This window comes from Anser cygnoides, chromosome 3 (genome assembly GCF_040182565.1).
Source record: "Anser cygnoides isolate HZ-2024a breed goose chromosome 3, Taihu_goose_T2T_genome, whole genome shotgun sequence".
Taxonomy (NCBI): Eukaryota; Metazoa; Chordata; class Aves; order Anseriformes; family Anatidae; genus Anser; species Anser cygnoides.
This window is the reverse complement of record NC_089875.1, coordinates 72,110,908-72,132,029: the sequence shown is the minus strand read 5'-3', so window position 1 is coordinate 72,132,029 and position 21,122 is coordinate 72,110,908. Positions and strand designations below refer to the sequence as shown.

The 21,122-nt window shown below is 40.7% G+C and overlaps 1 protein-coding gene across 2 annotated transcripts in view; it reads right to left on the bottom strand.

Moving 5' to 3' along the window:
• Positions 1-20,172, bottom strand: part of LAMA4 (laminin subunit alpha 4) — a 97,221-nt gene extending 77,049 nt beyond the window's left edge. For both annotated transcript variants that reach the window (XM_048081100.2, XM_013175564.3), the window contains exon 1: positions 19,553-20,172. In XM_048081100.2, coding sequence (XP_047937057.2) covers positions 19,553-19,753 — 201 coding nt within the window. In that variant the 5' untranslated portion in view covers positions 19,754-20,172. The remainder of the gene's footprint in view (positions 1-19,552) is intronic.
• Between the last annotated feature and the right edge of the window lie 950 nt (positions 20,173-21,122).

Genomic DNA, 21,122 nt, shown 5'->3' with positions numbered 1-21,122 from the left:
TCCTCATCTTCCTAGGTTGCCATGAAATAAAGGGTGATTTCTTTTCTGCACTGGGCCTTTGCACGCCCACTCTGAGCTATGACAAGAACAACAAGACTACAATATTCATTCAGTGCTGCTCAGTGTTATGTCCACTGGCTGCAAAAGCTAGCCTGTGAGTGGCACTGCTCACTGGCCTGCTGGTGGCTGGGGCTAGTGAACTTAGCTCCATTGCTTCTGGGACCTGAGCTCGTATGCCTGCGTTGTGCTACAGATACAGTTGTGGGACAGTGGGCAGCAAAAGCCAGCAATCCCGAGGTTCATCTCTGTGAGAGTTTCCACTCTCAAGGGTGGATAGATGCTTTTATCCAGTTGGATGAGCTGCTCATTTAGGAAATAACATATCTTATGAGATGACTAACAACAAGCTTTAAAAAACAGGCTTACAAATGAATCACTAATCCAATCTTATCCCAGAGAGCTCTGAGGAGCTGAGATGAACATAAATGGAAAACTCAGTTGCCTTTAAGATTCTTACACACCATTTTTTATCCGGTTTGCTTTGGAAACACTTTCTTAGATAATAGCTCCTCGGAGGAAAAGCCTTCATCCATATCCACTTTGGGACATCAGAAATACTATCTGTTTGCACTGCTTGTTTCAGTTGTTTAGTCTTAACACAGAACTGTAGGTCTGGCTCCCACTAGACTAAGGATTTCAGCTGAATGATTACGCCACACACTGTGGAAGGCAGACAATTATTTTCTAAATTGAAAACAGATTCGTTTCCCAGTGTCTTTCTTGGCAATATTTCTCTCCACCCATACAGTTCTAAGGCATGTTATGTTCTCCTATGCCCTTCAGCTGGTGGGTGGTCCTAGCTGGTCCACTAGTGTCTGTCCAAAAGCTTTCTTGGTTTTGCAGGTCTAAGCAAAATCCTTTTTCACATATGATGATGAATATGGACAATGGAAATGTAGGAGTATATGCAAAGGCATCTGTGCATATGCTTCAGGTGGCCATAAATCTAATATCCTATAAACTTCAGCAAAGGGTATGTCTATACTGCAGTCACAAGCAAGCTTTTATCTAGTTCACTCACAACAGTAGCAAGTTAGGTGTAGTTCAGCCCAGCATCAGTGGTTTCAGCTATATGGCCAGATTTGCATGGCTGCCACTGGAGCCTGCTGGGAACCAGCTTACCCCCTACTCTCAGCAGATACACTTCCCAGCCCCTTGAGACATCTACCTTAGTCTGGGGTGTGCCTGCTGTTGTGGCTGTCAGACCCCCTCTTGAGAATGAGAGGTAGGCTCCTAAGTCACCTGGCTAACTTCTGGCAGTGTTATCTCCCTATAACTCCTCAGTTCATCACAACAGCTTGGAAGGTGCTCATGCTCACTATTTTAATGCACTATTTTAAACCCTGGGTTGCATCAATTTAAACCAGAAATGAGGTATTAACAATCAATGCTATGAGGGAGATGGGAATGGGAGGAAAATTGGATACAGTTGTTTGCTTGGGGTTCAGAAATTTTCTCAGGCATTCTCAATTATTCTGATATATTTTTGCTGCTCCTTGCCCTACTAGTGATAATGGAGTGATCTGTTAGTTGTTCCAGGGCGTGAGCCAACATCATATTTATAAAAATAAGTGTTAGAGTGTTGAGCTAATTGAGGGATTCAATGGCTGAATGTTCTGGGAGCACAAAATAATTGCATACAAAGCACAAACAGCTCTGGAACAAAATGGAAATATCCTCCCCAAAAAATTGTTATGTAGACAATTGAGTGAGGAACATATCCATCTAGTGTCTGTTTCTGAATACTGAAGACAATCAGTAGGCCAAAATGCTAGGTCTGCATTAGCAATTACATCCTTGTAATTATTATGTGCGTATATATATATATATATATTTCTTTTTTTCCCCAAGGGAACAATGTTTATTCCAGTTGAAGCTGAAAAGTCCAATCTAATGTGGATGTTGCTGAGCTCTTGAAAATCTTTTATACCCATAGTGCATTTAATTTTCTCCCCCCCTTGCACCTGGCTTTCATTATTACATTTCTTAAAAACAAGAACCAGCTGCAGTGTTGCAAGTGCTGTGGAGTCCCTAGTCATGCACTGTTGCTTTAGACCCTTCTGATGGTATGGGTGCAAGATGGGACTGAAGACAGAAGGCAGTCTAGATACACAGGGTTATGAGTTTGCTCCCATTTATATTGAAGCAGTTCCACCAATTTGGTTGGTTGCAGCTGCTCTTGATCTGCACCTGAGCAGCCGAGGGCAGTACTAGGTCCCCATTGCTTCCACACTGCCAGCTAGCCACGCTGGGGTAGGCGTGCTTGTTGTGACCCTGTCTCTTCTGCCTTGCTTTTCCCAAAAGAGTGCTGTGCTGGTAAATATGCACAGAGTGTTCTCTGCGGTTACGTCTGCCTCAGCCAACTAAAGAAAGGGCAAGGCATAGTTTCAGACAGTGGCTTATGAATATCCGTGCTGACTGCTGGTTCATTTTCTGCCTTGATTTTGCTCTTTGACAGATTGCTTTTTTCCTGACAATGTCCAGGCACACTTCAGAGCATGGCATCTCTTAGGACATGTTCCCATGAGGCAACACGTCTGGGACTGCTCTTTTCTGGGCAAGCACAGAGAGGGTTTAAGCACGTGGACATGTGCTGTGTTATGCTACTCGACTAGGAGGTCCCCAGACTGCTTTTTATTCAGTAATTCAGATGTAGCTATTGACTCTGCATCAAAGGTAAGAAAACATGTCATGTCTCTTTAGTTAGTACTGGAACTTGTGACTTTCCTGTGACCATATAAAAGCACAAAGGGTCTCTCTTCTGCAGTAAAAGGCTCCTTGGATCCTCACCAGTGTTAATTCCAGAACTTTTTCTTGAGTGCTGGGGTACACAGAGGGAGGTGGGTTCAGGGTTAAATGATCTACGTTAAGCAATTTCAGCCCTTGTTATATTCCTCATACTCATGACTTCGAGTCTTGGACCAGGGGCCTCCTTGCATTTGACCCAGAACAAAACCCGAAGCAAAAGATGGTGCATGCCTCCAGGACCATTGTAAAAGAGGATACAGATGGTTCACTGGGGGCACTGAAGCTGAAGAACAGCACTCAAAGTAGCAGTCACATATTGTCACATCAGCTGCCAAGTCACTGCTAGGTCTAGTGTTGCCTGAGACTTGGTTTTAACCGGCCTGTGTTACTCGCTTTGCTACTAGAGATAGAGTTAAAAGGCATGCTGCTTTCCAGGTCTGAGAAGGATCCTCTGTAGGCTGCATGAATGTTCAGACATGAAGGCAAGGATAAAACACTGTGGTGTTAGTAGATTTTCACTTTAAAAGTCAATTCAGGGTAGTGAAAGTGAATGCAGCCTGGTCACATTTAAATTGTATAAACTCACAGGCCTGTGATGAAATTAAAATTACCTTAATTAACTAATATCATAGACTTATGAAAATACAATTTCAATCCTTTGTCATAAACACTCGTATTTTATGTACAACAGTGATTTTTTTATTCCATGAGGCAAAAATGCATTTTTTTTTTGTTTCTCACAACCCCTCACATTACTTCTTCATATGTCAAGAGGCTAGACAAATGATTGTAGCATGAGAAGAGAAGAGAAGAGAAGCTACTTCAGCATTATCAAGCTTTGCCCCAGAGCCTAGGGAAAAGAAAAGAGAAAAATGTTACTCCTGTGATATAAGGAGATACAGGCATAGCATCATCTATTGAAACCTGTCAGAATCAGAGATGCGAGTAAATAAAGCACATTTTCATTGCATTGATGAAAAGAATCAGACAAATTGAGCAGAGTGAGGGATTCTTCCATTCTTGACAGCGTCACATCAAGAGGTAATGTTTTTTTCTGGATAGTAGGGTTTAGCTAAACAGAAGTTTAGGATTCAACATAACACTGATTCTGTGAAACTCTGTATCTTCAGCTATACAGGGGTGAATAAATACTCTAAATATCCTTCACCCATTTTAAAATCTGTGGGTCTGTATTTAATAGAGACCAATCTGCTGTAGAAAAAGTACAAAAATACATGGCATTGCCATGGAAACAATATCCATCTGCTCTCTGGGGACATTTCTCAACCCAACCCAAACATGCTTGCTTTTGTTTATTTTATATACCCTTTTTTTTTTTTTTTTTTTTTTTTTTTTTTTTTTTTTGTATTTAGAATTGGCAGCCACAGTACTGGAGCCTTTTTGAAGATTGTTTGCTTAGGCCAACTTGAGATAAATAGCCTACTGCCCTTCCTAAAAATAAAGACGTTTTCCTGTTTGAATATCTTCTGGTACTTTTATTTCTTTAATTATTTTTTTTGAAATCAGAGAATTACACAAACAGCTCTGAGAAAGTAGTCCTCTACTGTACACTTGATTTGATGCTATTCCAAGTTTCTCTGGTTTCTTCAGAATAGGTAGGACTCTTTTCTAAAGAGATTCCTGGTCTTTGTCACCTACAATAGAATCTTCCTGCTCAGAAATGCTCAATCCCTAGCTAAGCCAAATTTTCAGCATTCAGCAGGTCCCACCTGGCTTGTCTATGTCAGCAATGAAGACAGGCCCAGGCTGATCCTCGGAGGACCTCCTTGCCCCACGTGCATTTCTGTGCTAGTACAGCTGTGGCCGTGTGAGTGTAGGGCCGTCCTGGCCAGCAACCTTCACAGCTGAGCAGCAGGACTGCGTGATTAGGAAGCCCAAACCACAGCAGGCCAGGAGTCAGCAGTTTGGAGATGTCCACATGGGAAGAAGCCAGCTAGACTTCCTTTGTGTGTTTTAATTCCTTTTACATGAAAATGTGTCTAAAGTAGGTCAGCTGCGCCTGTTCGCTCCTGACTGCGAAGGGAGACTTGCAAAGCTAGCTCTGGTGTATAGACGGAATCACCCAAGCAATTCTTTTGCTACATTTGAGTTTGCTTGATTCTGGCCAGTTCAGAGTATGATCTTGGGATGTTTCCCTTCATCAAGGTTGTCTCTCTTCTGATATTTACTATTAGCTTTCAAAGGGAGCTCTGTTATATTACCCTGCCCTGGTGCTACCTTCTCCATTGAATACTTGTGCATTCAAAAATCTGCAAATAAAATATATGCTAACACCTTTGGTAAATCTAGAATTTTTAGGAAGAGCTTTAAAATACCCCCAGACATTTGGTATCTGGGAATTGTTCTTATTGCTGCTAGTAACTCTGTCCCATCTCAACTGGATGGCTTTGGAGAACATTGAACATATTTAAGAAAGAAATCTGTAAGCAATTATTATTAAGAGTTTGTATTGTCATCTGAGATACTCCGTGCTCACTGCAAACAGGGACTTTTGTTCTAAGACATGGCTGTGAGATACAAGATTATCCCATTTTACAGAGAGCAAAACTGATCCCTGGCATCATGTGAAGGCTGTCACATTCATTCCCAGCTCAAGCCTCAATTGAACATTTTGGATGCATCTGGGAAGAAGAATTCTAAATTGTTGTGAGTGACTTGGACAATCTGCGGAGCTTGTGGCTGGCAGCTCCTTGAAGCATGACCCCATTCTAAGAACAGCTTCTGGCTCCCTCCAAAAGGCACACTTCTTACTGCAATAAAAATACTGCTTGGCCAGACTGGGATGTAGGTAAACAAAGGGTTTGACCCCTGGAGATCCTAGCTCTAAACCACTCTGGGTAGGCACAAATTGTACAGCTTATCATGTTTAGAAAGCATTAACTACAAAGCACTCTTTTTTACCTCATACAGATATGAGAGTCTACTTATGGTGTTTCATTCAGCAAGGAAGTACTGAGGGCACCAACATGACTTCTACATCTGCTTCTCAGATCAAAGCATAATTGATGTCCAGTACTTTTAAACGTGGACTTTTAAAAATCCAGACTGCAAATTGCAGGCTGATGGACATTTGACCATTCCTTGTTCCCTGGGAGCAGAATAACAGACATTTCAAATTCCTCAGGTCAAAGACATGTTATTCATGAGTGTAGACACAAAGATTTAGTTCTTCTTCAGTCTGCTGGGAAACTTCATGCAAAAAAAAAAGAGCTGCAATAACACTGTGCCCCACTGTCCTGACCTTCCTGCCTTTAGTGACCTGCAGGAGAAATCCCTTTCCATTTGTTGCCAAAAAACAAAATCTGACAGTTGTACTGTATACAATGTGTGCAACTGCAGCTCGGTGTCAACATATGCTACTGGTGAGCAAAGCTCTCAGGAACTCTGGGCTTTTTGTCCTCTTACACAGCTACCATGCACTTTTACGGATCACAGGCAAGGTGCTTAGCCACTGAATGCTTTATTTTGGTTCAAGCATTCTGCATGCATAGTTTTTAGGAGTGTCTTGTGGCTGGAGAGGGTTTCAACTCTGTGTGAGTACATGGGGATGGGCAAGGGTTAACTGTTGGGAAAAGGTACAGCTATATTTGCTCTGCAGGATCCTGGTGTTGACTCAGCCATGCTCATTGCTGCCTTGGTCTCAGAGTCACTGGATGGACCTGCAAGGTCACTAGAAAACTTACAGACTGTGCTTGCTGCGTAGGATTAGCAGACAGAAAAGTCTGCATGCATTTCTGTCTTTTACAAATAGACATCTGTGCTGGGCCAATCTGAGGTTGCATTTACCAGATTAATAGGATGTTTATAAGTTAATGCTCTTTTAAATTGTCTACACAGACAATTCTTTAAGTTATTGAGATGGAGCCCTGTTTCTTGCAGGGCATTAATTGCCAAAAACTTTTATCCCCATCTTATGTCTTACCCAGCTGGTATTCTGCCCAACCAAGCAATGTGTGATGCTCCAGTGTATCTCAGCTCAGACTTTTCCACTCTTCTGGGTGGGGAATTCACTGGCACTAGCTCACCAGCTCTTGCTTCGTATGCTGGAAACATTTTTATACCAAATATCCCCTACAGCTGAAAATACAGTTAACTAAGTTTTGGGATGAATTTGACTGATACAAAACAGAACTATGCTGTCTTTTCCTGTCCCCATGAGACAATACGCATTTTACAGGTAAGTAACTCATGGAAGTTATCTGAACAGTGTGTATCATCAGGTAATCTGTCTTTCCCGTTTTGCCTAGTTAACCACAAAAGACTGTCTTGCTGGACTTCATAAGTTGGATATATATATATATCACTGAACCCAGCAACAGATGCTGCCAAACACCTCTGTATGATCAGACTCCTGATTCCTCTTTTCTGAAAGGGCAGGGCAGTCAGTGATAGCTTCATGAAAACAGTACTTTTAATATTATTTGGTACTTTTAACATTATTTATTATTATGTCACCGTTCCTCTTCCTCACAACTTTTACACCCTTCTGCTCTGTGCACGAATATTAGACTGTTCACAAGATAACTGACAGTGTGAAATCAAGAAATGCAGAACAAAACTGATAAATTTTCTCCTGTAACAGCTTCTACAGGATAAGCTTGAGAGGATGGTCTCTACCTCTCAGTAGCTGAAAATGGTCGAAGTATCAGATAACTGTATTTAAACTTTTTCATTTTTGTTACTCCTCTAGCCTGCTGAAAGGATCCATCTTTACAACTAAATTTGATGTAACTATGTGTAGGCCATGTACACAATGGATATGATGGAATTGAATCCTATGTGAACTGTATGACTTGGGGTAAAATTTCTCTAAATTTTCTCTGCTTTATTTTGTTCAGATTTTTGAGGGCAGGACAGAGAAAATATTTCTAGAAGGTATCTTTGGGCTCTTTATATAAAAGTATTTGATGAAGGTTATAGTATTCTCCTAACCATCATTCATTGTCCTGTGGCTTTTTTACATTCATATCTATATAGCAACAAATCATTTGTTTCTCAATTTCTTCTAGCTCTCAGGTCCCCCAAATTTGGACAGATTTCAATTTGCAAAAGGAGAAAGAATATTCTTATGGATAGAGTTGTGTAGCTTCAAGTTTCCTCAAAAGCTTGGTGATTACTTGTAGCTTTGAGGGGTTTGCTGCAGACAGCATTTTCCAGTAGGTCTGTTTATTTATAGTGAGACATTCATTAAATCCATAGCTCCTTAGTTTATATTTATAGCACACATTCAGTCTAGTTTTTATTTATAGGATACCTTTTAGTTCTGTCTGTATTATGTATCTCTCTTGTTGGCAATGAGGCTTGAATGTCACTTAAACAGTCTTACAGTAAATGCCAACCAGATGAGATGGTCTCTCATTGGCCCTTCTTGGGGGAGGCCTCTTTACTTTTCTTGGTCTGTTTCTATTAATGGTACATCAGAACATTACGTTGATGGGTTGTGGATCTCCATTTGGCCCCCATCAGTTCCCACAGCCCTTCTGCTGCTACCTTGTTCTCTGCTCGTGTCCTTCTGGTCCGGATTTCCATTCATCCTCTTATTCCTCTTCCCCGCTTGGCATTTCCCCGCACCTGGTTCTAGTCACTCATCCACTTCATGACATGCCCTCCACCTCTAGTCTACTAATACCTTCACAGTGATAGTTTCATTATATTAAGTCTGAAATTAACACAAGGCAAAAATACTGCTTCTCTCCGAACAGTTGAGAAACTTGTCACCTTGTTTTGGTGCATGGACTCCATTGTTCCTAACTATGTTCATAAAGACATTGAGACCCAGGAATACACATTATTCTGCTCATCTCTTGTGTGATCATTCACATCAGTCTTTCTTTCATTTTTTCCATCTGTGAAATGGAACAATGACAACAGTCCTCTTTGGAAAGGGCTTTGTTGTATTCTGATGGAATAACTACATAATAGCTATATTTCAATAATATGAATTATTACTATTTGCACTCATGGTTTCAGGATGTTTTTTAATTCTCTTCCCGGGTGCACCTCATTTGTTGGATCAAGGTAAGCTTTTCTGTTTTTGCACAATATGCACAACTGGTAAATGTATTACAGAGTTTCATGCTTCCTTGAGCTGGTGTCAATCCCAGGACGGTAAAATGAAAGAAAATGGTCTGCAGAACTTCCATTAGTTCTAGTTTTCACAAAACGAAGAACCTCTGTGTACCCAATGTAATCCACGATAGTAAAACAAGTCACTTCTTTTAAGAAAACTGGTCAAAACCACTAGGAATAATGAATATCCCCTCATGGGCAGACAGTTACATGGTGATGAATTGTTTCCAATACCTGCAGTGAATGTAAAGCAGTTGCCAGTACAAAGACTTCCAGTCTTTTTAATCCTTCAATGAAAGAATGTTTTTGCTTTCCAACTAAACAATCATGCTTCAAAATTATTTGCTTACTTAGACGGCACTGCTTGGCATTGTGCCGTCTTTCTTTCCCATTTTTTGTCTCCATCCTTTGCAAGGGATAGACCACACTCTGGTATTTGAGGGCAACTTTTATGAGTGACCTGCAAGGATTTACTGCCAGAGCATACCAGATATATGAAAAGGATTAGTCAAATGGAGTAGGGAGAAAGAGAAATTATTTGTGTTAAAATTTCACAAGAAAAATTGCAATTAACTTTATAGGAGAGCTTTTAAGACATTTAAGGAATTTCTGTATTCTTCACTTCACTGTCTTTGTGCTTGAACCTATAAATCCCTATGTAGTGACATTTCAGAGGGAGCTTGGTCTTTCTCTGCAGAATGAGGCGCTCAGAAGTTAGTAACCAACCAATTGGCCAAACCCATTGGCCAGACATATTCTATCATTAAACTCAGTGTAAAGAGAGATGGACAGAAATCCTGCTCTACACTGCATGACTTTCTAACGTGTAGACAAAAGCAGACATCTGCTCTGCAATTTTATTTCTTCTCTGTTGACTTTTGCTAAATTTATCTGAGCTTTGAAGCCTTACAATCCTAGAGAATTAAAAACAAACAAGATTGCTCACCAGCTTCCCCTGAGGCCTCCAGGCACTATTTTTAATTTCTATAAGCTTTCATTACCTCTGGTCCACAGTATCAAATTATTCTGAACTAGAAAGGTCACATTCTAACTATTATTATTGGAGAAAATAATTTGGTGTGTGACATCATAGCCTAGCAGTTAATTGCCCCTTTTAATAGGACACTACAGCTGTTAGATAACTTCATGCAAAAACCCAGTCTATTGTATTTGCCATTTCAAAAACCTCATACAAATTAGTTCTTTGAACTTTCAAATTTATTTTGAAAATTAAAAACATTTCTGAGAGGAACCCATTTTTTAGCTTAGTCTCCAAATCAATATTCATGATAGATTTTATAATGAATGCTCTGGTGTAGTACAGCAAATTCCTGCATTATCTTCAATTTCTGACATTGTTACCAATGAAAGAATTTCTTCCAGTGCTCCACTGATGCTGCAAATCAGAAATTAACCAGAAGTTGATGAAGAGTTTTGGGCATAATGCTGGTAATCTTTTTTTATCCACTTATCTTGACAGGTATCTAAATTCTAATTACATTTAACGAGATTACAAAGTAAAGCAATTATGTGAATTACAAAATAAAAAGCTTTCCATTTTATTTAGCTTGCAAATGTAAAAGCAAATTATTTCTTGCTGAAAGCCAAAGTAAAACCCCAACATTGTTGGATATTCTCATATCTTAAATTAAATTCTAACATATGATAGGTTCAATGAAAATTAAGGCCTCACTGGGCAAGTGAATCTAATAATGGGGTTTTTTAGGTAAATTATATGAAATTCTCATTAAAACTGCAGTGGTGTCTTTTTATGAACCTCAGCAATTTGAATCTTCAAACATTAAAAAAAAAAAAGCAGTGACACTAATTTTGAATCCATAATGTTTTTCAGTAAATGAACTGTTCAGCGAATGATGAAAGAAATGAAGCCTTATTTTCTATTACTAGTGTCCTTTCTCTTGTCCCTTTTGCATGGAACTCAGCATCATTCATTTTGTCTGTGTCCTCAAGATGTCCCCACCTGAGAACACAGTGCAAGGGCTGGACTGCAGACATGCACGCCATATCTGGCCAGTCTGCAGCTGCTAAAGAAAACGTCTAATAAGTGAATTTAGTCTGATTTTCAAGCCAAACAAGAAAGACTATAAAATCTCCATCATTTATATATATAGAAGAGTTTAGATTTCCTCAAAATTTACAGAAAATAATATGTTTTCTTTAAGGAAGACAGGACAAGTCTCTAACTTAATAACTGACTATTTGAAAACTTTGCTTGCTGGCTTATCCCTGACAATTGGGAATATATATGTGTCACCTGAAGAGTTATCAGCTCATGAGCTTCTAAAGTAGATATTATTTTTGATGATAATAAAGACCAGATTATTGTGCTGACAGAAACTGTCTTCCCAGAGTTTTAGACAAAAAGCTCAGTGATGGCAAAAACTAAAACTAACAAGACTGAAGGCAGTTGCTCTGACTGTAGGTAGCATCCTGTTGGCAGAGGGGATACAGAACAAAAGTTACTTCTATTTCTCCCTGTTTCATTGTGGAGCTTGGAGCTGGAGGGAGAGGCAATATGGGTCGTTGCCCACGGGTAATGCCCAAACCAATAAGCAAAGAAGAGAATAGGGAACAGGCAAAAATCAGAGGGAGATCCTCTCCGTGCCCACTGACACTGTGTTCATGTTCCTTGAGTGGGTTTGTGCATGCCTCTGTTGTAACTGTGACAGAGCAACTGTGACTCCTGAAAAAACAAGCAAAAGCTGAAAGCCAGATGGCTTTATGTAGAGCAACAACATTATCTATTACCTTAACTAAGTAATTGTATTTAACTATTAAAAATTTCCTGTGCTGAAAACGTTTCCAGGCTGTTACCCCTTCCCCAGTCTGAGTGAAAAACAAAATGCCATTCAGCAACATAGATGGGGTTGGATCCAACATAAACATTTCTCAGCTAGGCATTCTCCATAGAAGTGTGTAGTCATTTTTTCCATATACAGTGGGAAAGACAAAGCCTCTGCTTAAAAGGCATTCTTCTTGAAAAAGGGGAAGGACTAAAATGTTTTAGGTGCCTGCAGGCTGGCTAAGGATGGGAGATTAACACCATCCTCCACTCTAATGTAATTATTACTACAGCTCCTAAGTAAAAATATTGCTGTTACAGATGTTTATTCTTGCAAATAGAAAATCTGCAGCTGGAAATGTTGTTATTTGATTTTCTTCTTTCAAACAAAATGCCTAGTTTATTCAAGGAAAATGATTTGGAAGAAAATAGATAAATAATTTTGCTTTGTTTCCCCATTAACCACTGTCCGCCCTGTCCCCATAAAACACTCACATAAATGTGCTTTATGAGTCCTGCTTTGTTCACGTGAGTCCCCCAGATAAAGGGGACAAAATCAATTGTCAAATGACAGCAGCCCCAGAGAGATTTCCAGATAGGCACAAAATTTTTGAAGGGATAAAATAATAAAAATGGTCCTTAAAACATGTACTACTGCACTTGTACTACTGCAATGTTAAATCTGCTATGGTAAACCTGAGGGAGGTGGTCATGGGTGACTGAAGTGCACAAATCCCTTCTGAGGCATTGTCTGGACCTTCATCACCTGCCCACCTCTCCCAGGAGCACCTCTGCCAGGCACTGGTGCTCCCCAGTTCTTGCCAACACTCAGTGATAGCTTTCCTAGGGCACCCAAGACTGTAGGCATAGTAATATGCCTAATAATAATAGCTGGGGAGGGGGGAAGGTGATGCTGTGTTTTACCCTGCTGGCTTTTTCTTTCTGCCCCCCCCCGCCCCATATGCTGGGGCAGATGCATCACAGGGTGGTAACAGGGTTAAAACACAGCCCAGAAATGATCCGGTTTAGATGCTGGTTCCCTGTGCATTTTCTTACACCTGACACCAATGGTGAAAGGCTGAATAAATTCATTCTAATTCATTTTTGTTGGGAAGACAGAGTTTAATAATCAGTCAGAGCCTTACAGTCTTAGCAAAAGCGGCTATATTTTACAGATCATATTGCAAGTTGTCCATGCAGGTAGGTTCTTTTTATTCACTATTTATTAAATTGTGTTTCAATTTAGCATTCAGGTGTGCCAGTTCTTCCCATGCTCTCTGGATTACTTATGTCAGAACTTAAGATATAATGTTTTAGTTCTTTTTAGAATCTTGTAAACTCAGAATAGTAATTTCTACAATTTTTTTTTCACTAGCCTCTGTTATTCTTTGGCTCATATTTAGTATCTTAGTGGTTCTTGAATGTAGATTTTTTGTCTGTTTCTTGTTGATTTGTCTTAAAAAAAAAAAAGAATCCTATTATTTTTGAAGTATTTATTTTAAGGAAAAAAACATCTAAAGAATTGCATAATGAATCTAAAGAGGAATGACAAACCAGATCCCATTTACTGCAATTTAGCCAATATCTGCTTGCATTGTCAAGTATACATTGTATGTCTCCTGACTGATTGTTAGGAAAACCTCTCTGAGATCATTTAATGACAAAGAATTAGATTTCAAAAACTGTGGAGCTCTAACAGCTTTGTATACAGTACTATTCAGCAATTGTTGAATCTTGCATTAGGATGCACAACCCAAACATCCCCAGCTCATGTCAGTGTCTGAAAATGAGCTGGGATCAGATCCAAATGTTCAAGAGAACCAATTAAAATATATAACAATCAAATGTGTCTATATTTGGGTGTTCGAAAATCTAAGTCCAGAAGCAAACTGTAAATTACCAGTGGCTGATAATATATTACTCAGAAACTAGACCCGTTTCCTCGCGAACAGTTTTTGAACACTAAGAGCTGCAATTAAAATTGTAGATATTTGTTATCAGATTAAATCAGGACATGTTCTCCTTCAGAAACTAATTATTTTATTGCTTCTTATTCTTGCGCCCCTTGGAAAAACTGGACTTTTAATTCTTTCCTTCCTTCCCATGTCATGAATAAGAGTGGGCATGAAATGCCTTTTATTGGTTTTCACAGCTCTGAAAGAGCTTTGGGGCACTTTGCTGGTACTTGCCCAAAACTTTGTGGGAACTTGCCACAGCAGGGTTTAAATAGCATTGTTCTGGTGGGTGCTTTATGCACCTTCTTGAAATGGAGAACATTTCCCACTATCCATCTACCCTGTCCTTTGGTTCCATTCGCTTGTGCTTCCTATGATTTAAAAGGTTTGGGGTCTGGCGGCTCTCCTCCTAGCAGCTGATTTTCATTAAAGCTTTGATGAGAAACTTAAGCTGGAATCACAAACATCTGCAGTAAAACTTCCTCCCTGCTAATAGACGTTTCTCAGAACATAACCTTGTTGCACCAGAAAAAAAACAGCAGTTAGAAATCCAAAGTGCCCGTTATGGGAGTTAACCTAACATAACCCTATGGGTCTGAAATGAATTCATTTAAAGATCTGCTTTTTTAAAGGTAGATGCAGTTCCTATTAGCTCAAAAGAATACAAAGATTTCTGTCAAGCTAAAACCCTTTTTGGCTCAGACCTCAGCTTTAGGTCTTCTGCTGCTTCTTTTAGAACTAGTTTGTTTTGAAGAGATTAATGCCACAAGTAAGGATCAAATTGTGCTTTCTCTAAACAGTCTGCAGGGCCTCCTGTTCCAGCCCTTATGGGGGAAGGGGTGAAGGAAATTTGGTGATAGCTTGAGCATTTGTTAACAAGAGGCTAAGACTTTTGATCACTCTGTTTCAGATATTTAATGTAAGCCATTTTAGAGAGGTGAGATTTTCACAGTTCCTGGGCTCATTATTGCTTATTGCTTTAGAAAACCAGAAAGAAAGCACCTCAAATATCGTTTCTAGCTTTTGAAAATTTAGATCAGCAACTATGGTAGAAGGCAGGTGGAAAAAAAAAAAAGATTGTTAAACATGTCATTTTATTGTGCAAGCTCCAACAGTTAACTTTATTTATGTCTCTTATGGTAGATAGCTATATCTTCCCTCGACTATGACAATCATTTCCTTTAAAGGACTTCTCTTCTTCTGCCTCTCTGCCCTTCTCCTGAGCCAAAAACACTGATGCTGGAAACAGTTTTCCTCTTCCATCCATCCAACAATATCATGCCTTCCTTCACTACGGGAATTGGCTTCCTGCCTTGTTCCAACTACTTCAGATATTCTTTAGCCTTAAGACTTTAGATTATCTCATTCTTACTCTATTTTTTTTCCTCTCCTTCATCTTCTTGCTTTAGTTTTCCTCCTTTCCCACTAATTGCTTCCCTTCTTTCCACAGAGGAAATTTCAGTTCATCTTTTTATTTTACTTGGCAAATGTCTCCACAGAGTGTTTTCTCTTTCTTCCATTAATCCTTCCTAAACTGATCTCCTATACTGGTCTCTCTTCACTATTTTCTTGAACCTCCTGTAGTCATTTACATCAGAATTAAATGAATCTTCATCTGGATATCACCTTACATTCATTTTACATTAAAGTTAGTGACTACACAATGTGAATCAAAGGGAAACATTTGCCTTGTTCTCCAGTATTTGAAGTCTTGCCCCACTGTTTACTCTCACCTTAGACTTTGTACTCTTCCACTGTTTATGAGCAGCTTTGCTCCTACCGGGGAACAAAATCTGCATCTATATAATTAAAATCATCATGTCAGTGGAATTTGCAAACATAAATGTTGACAGTGGCAGGCTTCAGATCCAAACAATAATGTATGACCTGCCTTTTATTTTAAAGGCATGTGTTTGACAGTGGGATATAATTGTTCTCAAAAGTTAGCTCTGATTTTCTGTCTTGTCTCTGTGCCTCAACAAAACTAGATGTGTCCCACTGCCCCCTTTCCTTTCCTTCTGTCCTATCCAGGCTAATGTGTGGAACTTGAAAACAAAGATTTCAGATGTTTGCTACTCAATAGTTTGCTTTCATTTGTGGTTGGACTGTCAGTTTGAAATCTTTGTGTTCCACCTCTGATGAAACTTCCTTGTAAATTATTTTAATCTGTCCATATTTGGAAAAATCAATCTTTAACTTAATACCACCAATTGTAGTTGGGTTACACTGGTGAACTGGATCCGGCACTTTGGGCTCACTGCCTCTCATTTTCTCCCCATATACATTAGGACTGCAGCACTCTAACATCTCCCCTGCCTTATTGTGTTCCTAAGCCAAGGAACTTAATCATCCTAAGTAGCACATGGGCAAAGTGAGTACTTGACAGAGTGCTTTGCATCTTGTTCTGCCTCTTGATAGACAATCCAACACAACTGGATAAATTCTTCACTGCTTAATTACCTTTAAAATTAAAATTTACAACTAACCTTTAGTCTGAACACAGTCACTTTCAATTTCCACTTGCTGCATATGATTGCATTTTCATGCATTAGACGAACCAGCCTATCATTAAAAATTTGTTGCTTACACAATTAATTCAAATTTTTTTCTTAATCTTCCTCTGAGCTAAGCAGGTTGAATTCTAGAATCTCTCAGTTATCTTTAAATTCCTAGCAATTTAATCCTTCTCATGATACTTTTTGGAATAATGTTCATCAATCTATAAGCATTCTTCTTGAAACAGAGGCACAGAGCTAGATACATTATTCCATGATGACAGTTACTAGTATTTATTATGCAGGTAATATTACATTTCATTGGGTGGAATCTAGTCAAGTTAATTTAAACAGTCCTGAAGTAAGAACCGACATAGCCCTTGCAGGTGAAGAGGGTCCTTTGAGGGCTTCCAGAGAAGACCACTAGGAATTATAGGATTTTAAAAAAATGGTGTCTCCATTATCATATGGGAAATTTGGTCTTGTACTTGAATACAATACCTCATTCAAAATGAAAAAGTCTAAGCACAGGTTATGTGCCTAAATTATGTGTACTGGATCCCAGTTACATATTGATTTACAGCCAGGGCACCAAGGTATTGGATGTTGCCTGAGGTCCTACTCAAACTCACAGTCCACTTTGTGATGGGGTACAGTATATTAGCATGGCATTGAAAATGTAGTCAGTCTCTTTTCTGCCATAAAGAGACTTTCATTCAAATCCAAGGCACAGGAAAGCTCCATATTAGCATTAATTCTCAATATTTTAAACCACTTCTCCAACTTCCTCTGAGTTCAAGATTGCCAAAAATGGAAAAGGAAGAGAAGTAGAAGACTAAAAAATATACACTAAAATGCTTGTTTACATTAACTGGGGTTGCATGTTCTTCAGTAGGTTCATAATTATGAACTCTTACCAGAAGTTAAGAAGATCACACCAGTTACAGCTTGCAAACTCCCACCAGTACTATTATAGACCTCACAGATTTCTAAAGATGATATGAAGAGCAGAATAATGTGTGGGTCCAGTTCTGTCCATCACCTGCCCCACATGCTGAAATACCATACTTTTTGTCTGCTGTGGTCTGTGCTCTGCCTTTACAGCAGCACATTTGGCTTTGCGGTTGAGTGGCACCACAGCCCACCATAAAGCTCTGTGTAGTTCTCCAGCTCTGCCTCAGTAACCAGCCCCCTTGTATAACTTGGCACTATTCAACATGACTAACAGCCTCTGTCTGCTTGGGAGAGCTATGGGCCTGAGTCAATATTTAGACGACGGAGCTGAATCAAGCCGTGCTGTGTAAGGGAGTTTATACTGCGGTTCGCTGTGAGCTGTGGGTTAAGAACTTGGGCTTGGAGAAGGCTAATTCAGAACTGCTGTGATAAGCCCTGTTCCCAGGGCTGGGTGAGGGATGGTGGGCTTCAGGAGAGGGAAAGTCTCTGACGGCTGGAGAAAATGCTCCTTCCTGGCAAGAGACTACCAAATTCGTTCTCTGGCCACCACGTCAATCTCTGGGCTTAGGGTAGGTTCCCCAGCTGCCGTTACCAACTCGTAGATTGATGGGTAGGAGGTTCTCACTGCTAGAGAGCCATCAGCCTTGCCCCTAGAGGGAATCCTACTGGGCCTCAGAAGAAGTTGCTGTGGAGGTGGGCCCTGAAATGAAATTATGGGATGCATCTGCAGGTAGCAAGGGACCCTGAGCTCCTTCCTCATGAAACCATAACTTCCTGCAGTCGAGGACCTTGGCATGACTACTGCAGGCAGCAGCATCCATTTGTAACATGGGATCTGAACAGAGTGTAAAAGTTGCCATTGCAGGGGCTGAAATAAACTGCTGAAAGGAACACCAGTTAGTAGGCCTGTAAGATCAGACTGTACAAATGAAACTTTAGGGAAGACTGGGATGGGTGATGGGAACTGTTATTCCTTTATAATGTTCAGTATATTCCACAGCACTTTCCTAAGGTAAAGCCTATTAACATGACTTTTGGGAACAATGTACCACATAATCATATTGAGAAAGGCTATTAATCGCTTATGCCCGTTATCCTGTGGAATCCAGCTACAAAACCCCTTCGGCTCCTAAATCTGGCTTTTCATTCAGGCACTTTCCATTTTGTAAGCAACAGGTGGCAACACAGCCTCCCAGGGGCTGATCCCAGCCTGGTGGAGAAGGGATGTACATCCCACAGCATGGAGCCCGTCCAAGTCCCCGATGGCTCCTGAGAGCCCTTACACCGAGCAGAGCAGAGTTTAGTCTCCAATTTTCTCACACAGGTCATGTTTCTCAGAGAGTCCCTCGCAGGGTGGGCAGGCATTTTGGGAGGCTGTGCAGCTGCTTGGAGGCACAGCAGCGTGGCGATGAGCTCTGGCCAGTGCTGCGGTAACCTCGACCCTCTGAAAGGCTTGTACATTTATTTCCATGGCTATTAGTTCTGGTAATTGGAGTACGGGGGGATGGGAGGGAGGGGGAGATTAGCCTTCTGGTATAAGAGATTAAGATCTTGATATTGTCATACTGACATGTCTGTGCTAATCGCACCTCATTTTTGGATGTTATGCTACAAGAACTACTCCTTCTCTTCCCATGACCTTATGTAACTCAATTTGCCTCCTACTTTGCATCTCCCACGCATGAGACATTACTGTCTCCCCCTCTCAGAGTATGCTGGAGTAATTTATTGTTTTCTCAAGCTTTATTTTTGAATAGTTCATTCCAGATGATAGAATGAGAAGTATCAACCAATCCCCAAATACAGGGACTGCAGGAAAATTTTCCACAGTCAAATTACTTCTCTGATCTCTCTAATTTCATTTGTCACTAATCCCAACCTCATACTTTTTGGAAGGCTTAAAATCTCTGCAGGTGTTTTCTCTGCAGGCAGTTTCCAACACACATTTGATTTATTATCCTTGCTCTCATCACCAGAAAGAACTTCAAATTTCGGAGGTGGATGGCATTCAGAGACAGAAGCACAAAACTCTCGAGTACGGTGTTTGCCCCCAAAAGAGAGACTCTGGAAATTTAAGTGAGTTAAAATCCCATGCAGTACACGGAGCAAGCAGAAAAGTGTTGTGACAATTAACCCTTGTAAAATAGGTCTGTTTGCACAGGCCTGCTTAGTTATGTTGGCAGGAAAGTCAGAGACGTGCTAAGCTGGTCTCACTGCAGAGTACAGCAGCTGTCTGCTTGCAGCAGGCATGGCATGTGTACATTTTGAAGTCCTGAGCTGTATCTCTCTAGTCTCCAAATGCAGTGTCTCAGACCCCCCGCAAAAAAATCTCCGGTATCGCTTTAAGGATCGAATGATTAAGCTAACGTTAACCAGATGGGAACTTCAACACAGACAGATGAAAGCAGGAAAGCGCAGACACCAGAGAGAGAACGCAGTTACTGTACCTCAGCAAAAGGCACCCAGCTTCCAGTAGCTACTGCCTGCTGCTGCCCTCTGATAACAGTGGCTTCGTGCACGCTGACCGCTGAGCTACCTTCAATGTCAAACTGAAAGGCGCCTCCCGCGCTCGAGGCTGTGCTGGAGGAGAAGCATCTCAAAAAGAATAATATTGGAAAAACCAGGGGCCAGGCGGAGATCAAAGCCATTTCCTCCCCTCACATCCAGCAGTGGTCTTCTAGCGTCTTAGTAATTGTTTACCCTCTTCTGCAATCAGCCCCCCTTGGCTTAGTGGTGCCTCAGTTATTTTAACTTTCAGTGTTCAGTTTCCAGATGTGGCACTTCAAGGCAGTCTAACCAGATCCTTATTTAAAAGGGAAAAAAAAATAAAGAAAGGAAGGGAAGAAAAGCGCTTTTGCTGCCTCCCTCTTTCACTCTCTGTGCCTGTGGCTCCTCTTTTTCCCCAGAGGCTCCAGCTCAATAACATACAGATGGGCAGTGCTTAAGCAGAGAGTGTCAAACGGAGATTGTATTCCAGGAAAGCACCGCTGGCTCCCCAGCCACCTTATCTCCCCCTGTCAGGATACAGACTGACGCTGTGCTCAGTGCTCTGGCTTCCTTCACATGTTCACATCGTTCCCTTTTTACCTTTCGTGCCCAGACCCTCCCACTCAAACTTTGCTGTTCAGAAAGTGAGGTCAGCCTTTCCTCCCCCTGCGCCACCCCCACAACCCCGCCTGGGCACCATCGACCCCTCTGCGCCAAGCAGGGGCTCTTGTGACAGCTGTTTTTTTATTTTTATTTTTTAACATCTCCAGTTTATTCAGTGGAACGCAGGAAGGTGCCAAATTTATTAAAAAGCCGCTCGACAAACCTTTTCTTTTGGCTTGGGGGAGGGGAGGCTGTGGGCGGGAGGAGGAGGAGGACGGAGGCAGGCTGGCTGTGCCATGGGCTAATAGGGCGAAGTGGTTGCTCTAACATGCTTCATTGAAATCCTTTTCCTCAAGCCCACCTCTCAGTTTCTCGGCTTGTGAAAAAGAATATCATTCACTGCAATTTTGGAAAACGACTTCATTACTCAGACTCATGAACTTTTATTTACAAAGAGCATCTTGTATTCCTTTTTCAAGAGATGCTTTGTGAGGCCCTGCTAACAAGGCTTGCAGTGTATGAAAGCAAGCTGAATATATTGCCCACAGCTGACCTAATTTTATGACTCCAATCTCAAAAAGACAACGTAAAAATCTTCCTAGGTTTTGGGACAAAGAGAGGATGTAATTATGCTAAAGTGCACCATGCCTGCTAAGGGGTCAACACCACATCCTTTAGAGGTCCTGTTTTAAGGGGTTTGTAACACCACTGTACTAGAGATTGGCTTATCATCCTTCTTTCTAGGAGTGGGTTCCCTCTTTCTCCCTTCCTCTCACTTTTTGTATCTGATTGAAGACATTATGAACCAAGGAAGCTGCCAATTGAGATCAAGGATAAAATAAAGTTCTTTGGTTATCTATGAATTTCTACACACCTGTAGGCAAAGAATTAGGCCCATAAATGCTGTACAGGTGTCATAGAGACAAC